The 15,158-nt window shown below is 39.5% G+C and overlaps 1 protein-coding gene and 1 pseudogene across 1 annotated transcript; one reads left to right on the forward strand and one right to left on the reverse strand.

Annotated features, from left to right (window-relative positions):
• Positions 1-512: 512 nt before the first annotated feature.
• On the reverse strand, positions 513-1,877 carry NPY5R (neuropeptide Y receptor Y5). Its single transcript, XM_068975707.1, has one exon. It carries the CDS (start codon positions 1,851-1,853, stop codon positions 513-515), a length of 1,341 nt encoding a protein of 446 aa, XP_068831808.1. The 5' UTR covers positions 1,854-1,877.
• A 149-nt stretch (positions 1,878-2,026) lies between these two features.
• LOC138082239 (tigger transposable element-derived protein 1-like) lies at positions 2,027-7,779 on the forward strand (annotated as a pseudogene).
• Positions 7,780-15,158: the final 7,379 nt, after the last annotated feature.

Below are 15,158 nucleotides of genomic sequence, written 5' to 3' on the forward strand. Positions count from 1 at the left end.
ATATATGTGTCATTTAGTTATGGTTTTCTGGGCATACTGAAAGTTTTCTGTATTTTCAGAAGTAAAATATTAAGAAATCTGTGAAGTAAAAGTGAAGACTAGACTAACAGATATTCCTCATATTTGAAATTAAATGTCTTAGGAAAAATAAGATTTTTTTTTACTTAAAATTTTGAACAAAAAATGCTGAGATGGTTAAATACAATTTTTATTTTAAGCAAGAACTTACAATTCATTGGTTTACAGACAAGCTGAAATAGAAGGTAATATAACTACTCTCTAAAATGAAATTACAGACTGGATTGACAATGACTTTACACAACTAAATGAATTTATCTTACATAACACATTAAAATCATCTTCTATATATTATGAACTGACATCCAAATCCACAGCTCTTATACATAAGTTCCGCATGTTAACAGAATTTGTTGATTTTTAAATACATAGTTACTATGAATATATTTTAGGTGATCACCACACTTTTTTTTCTCTTTAGTCAACACTGAGAATTATGACATATGCAGACAGTGTATAAGAGACCTTAAGTCAGCTTTGATTCCATTATTAAGAAATCCATACAGAATTGGATTAAGACAACAGGACATCATGCCTAGCAAGTGACATATGCAGTACACCAACTTGAAATGTCTGTTTGAGATCAGGTTATCATTAAAATCGGTCACCACGTGGAAAAGGTGTAGAGGCATCCAGCTCACCGCAAACACTAGTATCAAGATAGTCAGTCTGTAGAAAACACTTCGAGATCTCTTTTTAATTCTCATGATAGACTGGTTTACTCTCATTTCATGAACATCTGAGTTTTCTTCCGGTTTCACCTCAAAGCAGGTGGGCACCCCTGGTATGAACTTACTGGATGAAGGGAGTGGACTCTTCCTGGAGCCCGCGTGCTCCAGAAGCCTTCCGGGGCGGTTCTCCAGAGGCGGCCTGGCTGGGGCGGGCAGCACACAGGCCGTCTTCTTGCTGTACCGCCTTCTGTGCTTCCTGATGAAGGAGTAGCTCCACCTCTGGCTGCTGGGGAGCTTCACTTGGGGCCCACTCTTTTGGGAAGGATGGAGAGTTAAGTTGATCATCTCCTTTTCTTCCAGTTGGTTTTCTTTGTTGGACAATCCACAGCTTATACTCCTGCAGACGCTAGTATGACTTACAGTTAGACAAACTAAGGGCAGAATATACTGAACAAGCAATAAACAGATAGTGAAAGCAATTCGATATGCATCAGATGGCCATGACTCGACACATAGATACCTGTTGCTCAGCAATGCCGAGCCAAAGGTCTCCTGAAGTTCCACGAGGCTGTGAAACACTGGGAGAGGAGAACACATCGCAAAACCCAGTGTCCAGACAGTGGCGATCAGGAAATAGCCATGGTTAGCCGTTAAATGATTAGATACAGGATGTTTGATCATATGATACCTGACAATGGCGATGGATATTAAAATTAAAGTGGAAACCAGAACCGTCACACATTGAAGGAAAGGCATAATGTGACACATGACCCTGCCAAACATCCACTGATCCAGCAAGACCGAGGTCAGTGTGAAAGGTGAGCAAAACAGCACAACCAAGATATCAGAGAAGGCCAGGTTCCCTATGAGGAAGTTGACTGTAGTCTTCTGATTTCGCTTCCTCATGAGAGCCATCAAAATAAGTAGATTCCCCATGAAACCAAGAAGACTTACAAGCGTATAGAGTCCAATCAAAAAATACTGCAAGTCATCAACACTGCTTTTATAGTCATCCCAGACTGGGAAATCAGAGTTCTGAAGAGCAGCAGTATTGTTCTCACCAGCAAATGTTTTGTTATAATAATCCTTGAGCTCGGAATCCATATTATACTCCTGCTTGGAATAGAAAGATATTAGTTAGGAACCAAAAAAAAAAAAAAATCATGACAACTATAAATTAATCCTTTGAGAAGGAAACAAAATTTTACCATTTTCTCTTGTTACCTTATTAATTTACCAGGAAAGGTTAGTGAAGTCTTTACCTGGCACCAAGTACCATGCAAATATCAGCCATAACAATTATAGTAAGTTTAAATCTTTCATCATCATTTCTGTGATGTATTGACTCACGTTAAAACAGTAGACAAAAAAAATAGACCTTTTTTTTCACTTATGTAGGAAAAATGTAAGGGAAAGAAAAGGAAAATGTGGATAAGAACTTCAAGATATCTAATTATAATAGCTAATTAATACTTTGTCTAGTGGAGATACATGTTGTAGTCATATCTTAGACATTTCTTCCTATCCTACATCAATCAAGGTCAAACTTGAAAGTAACCTACCCTAAACTATTCCTTGATCTATTCAATTGGATGTGATCTCCTTTGAATCCCCAAATATTTCTGTTTATAGAATCTGAGACTATATGACACAATTTGCTTTGCACTGCAAGTATAATAAAAACCAGGTTATCTTATTTATGTATAAGCAATGGGAAAGCAGAAACTGTCCTTTACTCACTGTGATATCGACCATAAAACATGGCACAGTAACTTCATCATGGCACTGTTAAGTAAATATATGTGGGAAAATGAAAAATTCAAACCAGAGTCTAATATCCCAAATATATCAAGTTCATAAAATCTTCAGATTTGAGCTTCTCAAGTGTAGATACACTATCATAGGACCTACATGTACAGAGTAGGCAGTCAGTAAATGTTTACGTGAACACAATCTTGACAGCAAAATCATCCTGTGATAAATTCTCAGTTCTCTGAGACCTGAAGATTATGGTGAATTAAAGCACTGACCAGCTAGCTGCTGGTATATTTAAAAACAAAATTTACTTGTTTATTTTTTAACTTAAAAATTGAAAATATATTTCAGCCTTAAAAACATTGAATAAATTCATTTTGTTTAAGGAAGATATTATAGCATAAAGAAGTGATACTAATATGCTGCTGCTGTTGCTGTTGCTGTTGCTGCTAAGTCACATCAGTCATGTCCGACTCTGTGTGACCCCATAGATGGCAGCCCACCAGGCTCTCCCGTCCCTGGGAGTCTCCAGGCAAGAACACTGGAGTGGGTTGCCATTTCCTTCTCCAATGCATGAAAGTGAAAAGTGAAAGTGAAGTCGCTCAGTCATATCCGACTCTTAGCGACCCTATGGACTGTAGCCTACTAGGCTCTTCCGTCCATGGGATTCTCCAGGCAAGAGTACTGGAGTGGGTTGCCATTGCCTTCTCCAGATACTAATATAACATATCATAAATTTTGTCACCTCAGGGATATTAATAATATTAATACCACAATGATATTACTTATTTACTGTTACATATTACAGATTCTATATTATTGTCTAATGAAGTACACAATTGCCTATAATATATCAAGAAGAGGCAAAAGGAAAACCTTCTTCCCTTTAAAAACGCAAGTGCTTCCCATTTTTTTCTAAACAAGAATATCCTATAGAATACTCAGGATAGCAACAGTTAGTTAATTCTGATGAGTATACCTTGTAACAGAGATCCTGATATAGATAGATGTAGATAGATAGACAGATATATATATATATATATGGATATATATGGAGATACATATATCTTAACAAATCAGCGTAAGTTTATCAATCTATTTCTAGATCTACAGTTGGGTAATTATGTTAAAAACTATAAAAATACATATATATTTAAATTAATAGTAAACAATTATCTCCTATTTATAAGGGATATATAGATCCTGGGCCAATAAATTTCCAAAGGGCAAATCTTATTGTGCACATACATTTGTCGTAAATAACTTTTCAAGTATACATAGAGCAGTTTTCAAATAGCATGATATAAGCATTGTTGTACTATGAGAAACTTAAAAGTTTTTTTCACAACTTCTATAACAGATCCTACATTATTAAATTTCTGAAGGCCAGTTGCATTCCTTTAAAGTGAGACATCACTCAGTCATGTCCGACTCTTTGTCCATGGAATTCTCCAGGCCAGAATACTGGAGTGGGTTGTCTTCCCTTCTCCAGGGGATCTTCCCAACCCAGGGATCAAACCCAGGTCTCCCACATTGCAGGCAGATCCTTTACCAGACAAGCCACCAGGGAAGCCCCTTGTAAAGCTAAATGAATTCAAAAGTTCAGGATCTTATTCATTTATTCTCAGGTATTAATCAATAATTTACGCTGATATTGTCTCAAGTTGAAAAAGATAACTGGTAAGTACGATAATGACTCACCAGGCTTACTGAGTCATCCCACTCATCATATTCCCAGTCAATGGGCTTCCTGCCGCTCCCCTGGACAGGTCCATAAGCTTTTAATCAGAGCAGCCTGGATTGGCCTTCCTGCCTCATTTCCTGAGCTCCAGTGACCCCCTGGCTCCATCTGGCTTCTTCCCCATCCTATTTACACTATTTACACTCACAGTCTGTAAGGCTGCTTGTTGCCATGATTCCTTTATACTCAGCTGTTCTTCTCTGGATTCACTTTTTGAAAACAGTCCTTTTTAGCTGAACATCATTAGCTACTGATTGTCCCCCCTGTGACCCAAGGCAAAGACAGAAGAGAAACTGGACAGTATACTCCATAAGGGCTTTGTGTTTTCCGGGGACATGTACTTGTAGGGTAAAACATCTTGAGAGTCAAAATTACTGTCCCAAATGTGAAGGAAGAGGAGAAGCAGCACTACTGGTGATGACAGAAGAATGTGGCGTGAGTCTAAAATTCAGAGTGCCTCCAGTGCATGCTCAGGTCTCTCTGTGAGACTGATGGAGAAAAGGGAAAATGTCCTAATTATTTTCACGATTTTGATGATGCTTAATAGAGTATGTTGTACATAGTAGATGCTAAATAAATACGTAACTTAGTCAAATTACAAAAGTAGTTTAATTTTCTCAGCTTTAAAATAACAGAAATGAGTCACCCTGGGAACATGGACAAATGTAGCATAGAGTGTGACTATATGTGTATATATGTGTGCATGTGTGTGCTTAGTCATGTCTGACTCTTTGCAACCCCATGGACTGTAAACCACCAGACTCCTCTGCCCATGGAGTTTTCCAGGCAAGAATACTGGAGCAGGTTGCCATTTTCTCTTCCACAGAATCTTTCCCAACTCAGAGATGGAACCTGGGTCTCCTGCATTGCAGGCAGATTCTTTACCATCTGAGCCATGGTTCTAGTATATGTGTATATATAAACATACATGCATACATATATGTACATATGTATAAACATGTTATATATATACAATGTATACAATAATATATGTATATATTCATGTATTGAATATACACAGATATATTAATACATATTAATATATTGAATATTGAATGTCTATTTATATTCTATATTCATATATATTTAATATTCAATGTATGAATATATAGAATATTGAATATACATGCATATATGTATGTATGTCTATTTACATATACACATATATTAGAACCTTTGAAATTAGACAAGGTTTCAAAAGGCCCCCAAATGAAATGAAGAGTACCTACATAGGCAATTGTGATAATTTACCATGTTTCAACTAAAAATTATGATCAGGCCTCATTATAAAATGTGTCCACTTTATTTCACTTATAGTGTGTTTTTACAAACTGAAGGTTTGTGGCAACCCTGCATAGAACAAGTACATCAGCACCATTTCTCCAACAGCACATACTTACTTTGTGTCTCGGTGCCACATTCGGTAATTCTCTCAATAGTTCGAATTTTTCATGACTACTTGTTATTTTGACCTGTGGTCAGTGATTGTTGATGTACTATTGTAATTGTTTTGGGACACCATGAACTGTATCCATATAAGATGCGACTTAATCCACACACATTGTGTCTGTTTTGACTGCTCCACTATCTGTTCCCCCACCTCTCCCCCTCTCCTTAGGCCTCCCTACTCTCTGAGACACAACAATATTGAAATTAGGCCTGTTGTTAATTCTACAATGGCCTCTAAGCATTCAAGTGAAAGAAGAGTTTCAAGTCTTTCACTTTAAATCAAAAGCTAGAAAAAATTAAGCTTAGTAGGCAAGGCATGTCAAAAGCCCAGATAGGCTGAAAGCTATGTTTCTTATGACAAATAGTTAGCCAACTTGTGAATGCAAAGGAGTTCTTGAAGGAAATTAAAAGTGCTACTACAGTTAATACATGCTGCTGCTGCTAAGTTTCCTCAGTTGTGTCCAACTCTGTGCGACCCCATAGCGGCAGCCCACCAGGCTCCCCCGTCCCTGGGATTCTCGAGGCACGAAAGTTAATACATGAATGATTAATAAAGAAACTGCCTTATTGTAGATACAGAGGAAGCTTTAATGGTCTGGATAAAAGATCAAACCAGTGACATTCCCTTAAACCAAACCCTAATCCAGACCAAGGCTCTAACTCTCTCCAATTCTGTCAAGGCTAAGAGAGGTGAGGAAGCTGCAGAAGAGTCTAAAGCTAGCAGAGTTTGGTTCATGAGGTTTAAGAAAAGAAGCCTTCTCTATAACCTCAAAGTGCAAGGGGAAGCATCAAGTACTGATACAGAAGCTGCAGCAAGTAACCCAGATTTAGCTCATATATATAATGCAGGTGGTTACATTGAACAGGTTTTCAACGTAGACAAAACAGTCTTATATTGGACGAAGAGGCCCTCTAGGATTTCCATAGCTAGAGAGGACAAGTCAGTACCTGGCTCCAAAGCTTCAAAGGACAGGCTGACTCTCTTGTTAAGGGCTAATGCTCTAGTGACTTTAAATTGAGCCAATTAATGTTTATTATTCAGAGAATACTGGGGCCCTTAAGAATTCTGCTCAGTCTATTCTGTCAGTGCTTAATAAATGAAACAATAAAACATGTCTATTGAAAACATGGCCTACCAAAATTTTAAGCCTGCTGTTGAAATCTACTGCTCAGGAAAAAAAAAAAAGTTCCTATCAAAATATCACTGCACATTGACAATACAACTGGTCACCCAAAAGGCTGATGAGATGTAAGAGAATTCATGTTTTTTCCATGCCTGCTAACATGACATCCATTCTGCAGCCCACAGATCAAAGAGTAATTTCAACTTTCAAGTTTTATTACTTAAGATAGAATTTTGGAAAGCTATAGGTGCCATAGATAATGATTTCTCTGATGGATTTGGGCAAAATCAATTGAAAAACTTCTAAAAGGTATTCATCATTCTAGATACCATTAAGAATATTTGTGATTTATGAAAACAGTCAACATGTCAATATGAACAGGAGTTGGAAAGAAGTTGATTTCAAGCATCATGATGACTATGAGGAGTCAAGACTTCAGTGGAGGAGGTAACTGCACCTGTGGTGGAAACAGCAAGTGAAGCCTGAAGAACTAACTGAATTGTTATAATCTCATGATAAAACTTTAAGGGGTAAGGAGTTGTTTCTTATGAATGAGCAAAGAAAGTGGTTTCTCAAAATGGAATCTTCTCCCAGTGAAAATGCTGTGAAAGTTGTTGAAATGACAACAAAGGATTTAGAATATGACATAACTTTAGTTGATAAAACAGCAGGAGGGCTTGGGAGGACTGACTCCAACTTTGAAAGGAGTTCTACTGCAGGTAAAATACTATTGAATAGCATTGTTTGCTACAGAGAAATCACTCCTAAAAGATACGATTAATGGGACAAATTTCATACTTTAAAAAACTGTCACAGCCACCCCAAGCTTCTGCAACCATCACTCCCCTGATCAGTCAGCAGCCACCAACTCTGAGGTAAGACCCTTTACAGCAAAAAGAATCTATGACTCACTGAAGGCTCAGATGATAGCTTTTTTTTTTTAGCAATAATGGATTTTTAATTAAGGTATGTACATTGTTTTGGGGCTCCCCAGATGGTGCTAGAGGTAAAGACTTGCCTGCCAATGCAGGAGGCATAATAAGAGACACTGGGTTCGGAAGATCCCCTGGAGAAGGGCATGGCAACCCACTCCAGTATTCTCTGTCCATGGGATTTTATCCATGGAATTCTCCATGAGGCCCTTGGGATTCTGTTCATGGGATTCTCCGTGGGGTTTGGAGAATCCCATGGACAGAAGAGCCTGGTAGGCTATAGTCCATGGGCTTGCAAAAAGTCGGACACAACTGAAGCTACCTAGCATGCCTGCATGCACATTGTTTTATTAGACATAATATTATTGCATGCTTAATAGACTATAGCGTAAACATAAGTTTTATATACACTGGAAAATGAAACTCATGTGACTTGCCTTGTTGTAATGGTCTGGAACCAAGTCTGCAATATGTCTGAGGTTTGCTCCAAAATATCTTCATTGATAAAGGCTATCACATAAGAACACAAAACTGAAAAGGTAAAAAATATTTACAACATTTATACTTAAATGAAAAAGAAGGACATCAGATTGTATAGTTGGTGGCTGGTACAATTCTATTATAATATATGCACATAAATATTGAACTCATTAAATAAGGAAAAAACCACTATGTCATAAAAATGTCATCCTGAATATTAACTGGACATGACAAAACTGAAGGCAACACTTCTATCCTGCTCTAAAAGACACTAATTTACACATAATTTAAAAGGGAGGCCTTTTTTGTTAATGAATAGCTAAGAGAGATCAGTTGTTCCTATATTCATTCAACTAGCATTTATTGAACATCTAATATGCTAGGTGCTTTGCTAGGCTGTGGCAGAAGAAAGATAACTGATACAAAGTATGATGTGAAGAATATTCTGAGAGATAAATTAAAGGTCTCTGATGAGTTGTTGCAGACTACAATTGTCTCATACACCAAAGGCCCTCGATGGATGACGAATAAATGAAAGAAAGGCATTCTCCTGATGTCTTTTTTCACTACAGTTTGAACACGTATTTCTGGGGAATCCTATAAATATTTATTTGTACCTACTGATAGATTATCTTTTTTCCCTTATGGTTTCTCTCACCTCACATTCATTCATTCACCATTCACTTATTCATTTTATTTTGCTGTGACTATGTAGTTAAACTTTCTGTGCTCTTCCTGTAGCCCCACTCCACCCCAAGTACACACATAGCACCAAGGATCATGCTCGACGCTAAAGCAACCTTCTGTAAATTTTATCTTGGATGGATAACTTCTCACAACTAAATAATGGATATTGCAAATGAGAAGGGGCAAAGAGGGAATGTTAAACTTTCTTTCAAAATGTCTCCTTGTAGCCTGGGAACATTTTGCACATCAGGAAAATTCTCTCTAATAAGATTCAAGTCTTCTGTTTCTTTACTTGAAAAATTTATACCATAGGAATAACTTTAAAATGAAAGGTGAAAAAACATAGAGGGCTTCTCTCCTTAAACTTACCCCCTAATTTCTCTTACTTCCTGAAAAACACAACAAACAAGCCTATAATAGAAATGGAAATCTTTTTAATAACAATCTGCTTTTCAACAAGTGTTGTGATGAATGTGTACAATTTTATGCAGCAGAAATATTTTACAGATAATAAAAATAATATTAAATGTGAACTTTTCATCTTAGATCACTAGAAAAATTATGAAATAAAGAATGTTTTTAAAATGTAATATTATTTTTAGAAGAAATCCGATATTGACTATGTGAAACCTTTTGTGGTGCATAATTTTTGGTCACTTTTTTATACCTGGTTTTAACCCCCCTCCTCCACTCAGAATTCCCAGGCTGAAACATCAAACTTTTATCCTCAGTGTAACAAGTTAAAGAAACAAAAGTTCCTGGTCCAACTGTGGTGACGTTTTTTAAAAAGCAGTATCTTGTAAAGACACTGTAATTTTGTTATATTGTAATTGTTTATAAAAATTGATCTATATGTGACGCCAAGACTTATGGAAACTTGTGAATAGACTTTCAGTGTTTTAACAGATAGTTCTTAAAAAGAATGGGAGGAGCTGCATGGAACTGAGGACATAGAAGGACTGGGCTTATACATTTAAATAGGTCGCTTTGCTGTGATCTTTTCCTGTCTTATGGAAATACACATCTTTCTTCTCAAAAAGGTTACTAATCACACAAAAAAATAAAATATGTGCAATTGTTTCCCCTCTAGCAATGATAAAATATCACCTGTTGCCCACTTTGCTGTGATCCTGGGACAATGGCTATGTTTCACGTTCTCAAATATCCCCATGATCTACTTCTAAAGCCAGAATCTGGGAAATGTGAATTGTAAAGAAATACTGTTCCGGTCAGCTGATAAACACGCAGGCACAAGCCACCCTCTCTCCCCATTTCTAACATCAGTTTCTTTTCTCTTGAGAAATCTGAAATTTAAAATTGCATTTGGGAGGCAAATTTCGCTGAGTGCGCCTTAGGTGATTTCCACGGTCTCCCAGCAAAGGTCCGCAAACTCGAGGATGAATTCCCAGCCTCAGAACTGGAGGCTCTGGGACGTGTCGGGATACCTGCCCCCGGAGCTCAGACCCGGGCGCACCGCCGCGGGGTTCCGGGCGTCAGCGCGCGGCGCTGCAGATGTTCGGCGCCCCAGGCCCGCGCCTGGAGCCCCCCGGAACCCCAGCTCCGAATTTGCCGGGCTTCCCCGGGCTCGCCCTCTCCGGGCGCCGCGTCCTCCCTGCACCAGTGCTCGCAGGACCCTAGACACACTCTTCCCGCTCAGCTCTGCTCACCCACGCCCCGGCCACCGGACTCGCACGGAAGCGCCGCTGAATCCTTCCTTCTCCCTCCGCGCCCCAGAGGCGCCCGCTCCCAGTCCGGACCCCTGATTTCAAGCCCGACCCTACGGGCACCTCAGGGCGCCTCGGCTCCCGGGATCGCGGCTATTCCTGCTCCCGGCGGCGACAGGGACTGGGGCCGCCAGAGTAACGGACCGCTCCCGCCGAGCTCCCCGGCCCTGCTCCCCGAACCCGCTCGGGGCGCCCCCTACCTTCGGATCGGTGGGGGAGAGGAGGCAACTCGTCTCCCGGATAGGGCCCGCCAAGGCTGTGCAAGGAGGTGGGCTCGGGACCGCTGTGGGCGCAGCAGCGCCGTAGCTCGGGCTCCCCGGGAACCCTTCAAGGCCCAGGTTTTCTCCTTGCTCGAAAACAGAAAAATAATAAAAACCCAAAGCAAGCAGAGCGCCGGTCTTTCTCGCACCTTCCACAGTGAGGCGGGGAGGCGTCTGGGCGGGGGTCGCCTAACCTTCCCGGGCGCGGGGTTGCGAAGACACCCGGCGGAGCGGGGCCGGCTTCCTCCCCGCGCGGCGCGGGCGGCGCGTGGGCGCCAGGCGGGGAGGCTGCTGCCGAACCCTCGCTTCCACGGGCTGTGCCTGGCAGCTACAGACGACGGGGAGGGAAAGAGTTGTCATAGGTTAAAAAGACCAGACAAACAAAACTTGTCCTCCGTATCTGCTCAACGTGATTTCCGTCCTCAAGATGTCCAAATCTGTATCCATCCTGTAGGTTTGCCTTATTTTTGATTATCAGTTGTCAGGAGCCTGTGGTTTCTCTGTGTGAGAGGGTGTGTGTGTGGGGGGTGTGTGTGTGTGTGGGTGTGTGTGTGGGTGTGTGAGAGAGAGAGAGAGAGAGAGAGAGAGAAATTAGGGATGGACCGGTAATAAACCCCTGTGTCCCTATCCTTTGAAGTAAAAGTCTTTTCTTTTAGGCTACCTGAGTCTCTAAGGCTGCTTCAGAGCTAATAATTAGGAATGTGAAGATGTAGAAATAAAGAATAGCTGTTGGACTGGGGAACTGGTAACAATTTAGAATAAATGGACCACATGGTAGAATCATTAGGTCCCTGAAAGATACAGGCAAAGGGCTGACACATTCCCAGGTTGTTTTTATAGGAAGCAGATCCCCACCAGATGAAAATTTATGACCGTTAGAATATAGACGCTGGACTGTTTGAATCCAGAAGGTTGATGATGCTTGAAATTTAATATTGATGACAACCAGTTCCAAGAATCGTGCATAAGCTGGTCACTCACCCAGCAGCACTCCCTCTCACACTGCTTTTAAAACCCTTTCCCTGAAAGCCATCTGGGATTTGATTTTGAGCTGCCCATTCTGCCGTGCCTGGCACCTGCAATAAACACTGCAGGTTCCTTCACGGCAACCTAGTGTCAGTAGACTGGCTTTACTTGCGAGGGTGAGCAGAACCAAGTTTTATTGTGTAGCAGGAAGAGGGTCACAAAGAGGGTCTTTGCCCATAGCTAGGTCTGAGAAGGGGTGTGCTTATTAATGCACACTTTAAACCTGAAAGCTGCTATGTGACAGTCACAGTATCCCATGTCTAGTGATGAGTGCAATCCGGTGGGAATAGCACTCTCTAAACTGGAGAGCACTGTGTCCCCTGGGAGCAATGTTACTTGCAAATCTAATTTCTGGGGGCAGTAAATATTAACTACTACCCCAGAAGTCAGAGAAAAAAATTCCTGTGCCCCTTTTCTGCTGAATTTTAGTATTTGATATTCAAGGGACCTGTACAGACTGTTGTTGCAGCAGCCAGAGCCATCCAAGAGCTCACGTATATAAATGTCCTATTTCATTTGTCACTGTTTTAACACAACAGACATTCTGAGAACACCCATAGACTTGTGTGGTGGGTGAAAGGAAAGATGAAAGTGTCAAGAAGCTATGCCTGGGGAGAACAGAAAGCTTGGTTCTTAGACTTCCTTAACTCCAGCATCTATACTGTATACTGCCATACCTGCCATGTAAATTTCTACCCTTCTATCCTCTGTACAGTTACAATACACCCCTACTTCTGGGACACGTGGGCTTTAAAACAACTTCCAAAAGAGGCCCCTTGTAACTATTGTCTGGGAGGGGGGAATGTCCCCCCTCTCACTTTTGGAGTCCTTGTGGCTGGACTAATGATAAAATGGACACAAAGTATATTTACAGGAGAAAAAGAAGTATATTTTAATTCATTTGCATGGAGACCTTGTAGAAATGAGACCTCAGAACTGGCTAAACCAGGAAGCTTTTACACGTTTTAGACAAACAATAAATTTGTGAGAAATTGACAGGACAAGGGAGTTTAGGCTTTGGGTGCTTAATTAGTAAGGCATCTAAATAGAGTTTGTACTTGGAGCAGTAAATACAAGAAATAATGTGGTTTGTTTATACAGGCTCAGTCATGTCTGACTCTTTGTAACACCTGGACTGTAGCCTACCAGGCTCCTCTATCCAAGGAATTTTCCAAGCAAGAGTACTGGAGTGACCCAGGGATCGAACCCAGGTCTCCCACATTGCAGGCAGACGCTTTACCATCTGAGCCACCAGGGAAGCTTTATACAGGCTGCTCTGCCCAGATTTCCTGTCTCTGGTGATGAAGATATCTTTCTTCCTCCACAAGCAGGGAGAGGACCTGTCACAGGACAGATTATTTCTTGATTCCAGGGAGACAGAAGAGTCAGAGTGTCTCTCTCACACTGGTCTTTTTTTTTTTCAATAATTTTTTAAAAGTCTATTGAATCTTCTATAATATTGCTTCTGTTTTATGTTTTGGTTTTTTGACCAGGAGTCATGCAGGATCCTAGCTCCCCAACCAGGGATCAAACCTGCATCCCCTGCAGTGGAAGGCTACGTCTTAACTACTGGACCACTAGGGAAGTCCCACATCGGTCATTTAAGTAATTTAATTAGAGGTAACAAACATGCCATCTTGGCATATTTTGAGGTGGCCCACCATGAGCCCTAACTCTATCTTCCAAAAACAAATACAGCTGGTCTATGCAATAAGCTTTTGTATGTTAAAAAGAAAATTGTATTTTGTTCTTTCCACAAATTTCGGTTTTTTTCTTTTGATGATATGAATCTTTAGGTTGGAATTAATTATTAGAGAAAAAAAAAAGGACAGCATGTCTTTGAGATGCAGGTTGTGTTTAAGCCACCATTTCTGTTCTCACCACACGCACAAACATGCAAGCCTCAAAAAGAGAGTCAGAATTTCTGCTTTAAATACACATTTGCCATACATCATTAGAAATCCTTTCTTTTGAAAAGAATTGTCAATTTGTAAAATTTCAACAATTTGTTACATAAAGAAGATATGAAGATAACTGTGCTTTTATTTTCAAATTTCTCAGGAAGGATTCAAGATGAATCATTATAATTCTGTAGAGTATAATAGTGTAATTTTGTTTCTACTTGATGGAGTGTCATTCAAACAGAGGAAGTATCAACACTACCCCTGGGAATAGATATAGTAATGTCCACCTCTGTTCTATGTATTTTTCCCACTCACTATTTGCAAAATGCTCATTTGGGAAATTAAGTTGGGTTTTATGTGTGTTACAAAATTAAACTGGCCATTTTCCAGTTTTCATGGTTCTTTATCAGTTATGGAAGGAAGCATATCTATAAAGGTAAAAGTTAAAATTGCTCGGGAACTCCTGAGACAAATTATTGAATAATAAAACACTCCAGACAATGCCTGGGGTAACTTTTCTCTGAGGAACGTCTGTTGTTTTTATCAAAGTTATTGCTGCTTTTCAATAACAACTACCATTTGTGGAGACTAGTTACTGAAGTGCTTTGATATAATCTCAAATGATATGTGATCTCAAACATTAGTTATAGTGGGAGTAAATCAATGAAAGAAAATATTTTAGTTGTATTATTTTCTCTGAGAATTTTTGTTATATTCACTAAGGGTAAATGTTTCTTTGTCCACTGTTTCTATCATGATAAATTTAAATCTTTAATTCTTAAAAGGTATGGAAAGGGCCATTTCTGCGTATTAAACATATTTTTATGAGCTCACTGATGCATTGATTTCCTTGGAATCTAGTAGATTGTCATCTAATCAATATTCAGGACTTAAGGCAAGGAACTAACTTATAATTGTGAAATACATTCAATTTAACTAATGAAAGCTAGTTTTTTAAAAAAAGTTACTCCAAAGTATTTGCATGCACAGAGTCGATTTCTCAGGGAATTCAATTATAACTTTGAGGTGCTAAGAGGAAACTATAAACATTTCATAGTCTTCTGACAAGCACTGTGCTACTTAAGTAAGCAAAACTCTTTCTTTTTGATGCCCTAATAATTAAAGCACTAAATATAAATCAGTGACTGATGCCAGTTTTTTTCTCAAAGTAATTTTTCATGGTAAAAATACCTACATACTTACATGTGACAAACATTCATATAGTTATATAATCACATATCACCTATGTGTTTGTATGCTCATCATTTGTCAGAATACCTGGATTGTAGCTAGGTTTTATCCCAAATTAATCATGGTTTTAGACATA

The sequence above is a fragment of the Capricornis sumatraensis genome, chromosome 7 (assembly GCF_032405125.1).
Source record: "Capricornis sumatraensis isolate serow.1 chromosome 7, serow.2, whole genome shotgun sequence".
Lineage (NCBI taxonomy): Eukaryota > Metazoa > Chordata > Mammalia > Artiodactyla > Bovidae > Capricornis > Capricornis sumatraensis.

What these genes read in the sequence shown, in the direction of transcription:
- NPY5R (XM_068975707.1), bottom strand. Translation starts at nt 1,853, where the DNA reads ATGGATTCCGAGCTCAAGGATTATTATAACAAAACATTTGCTGGTGAG.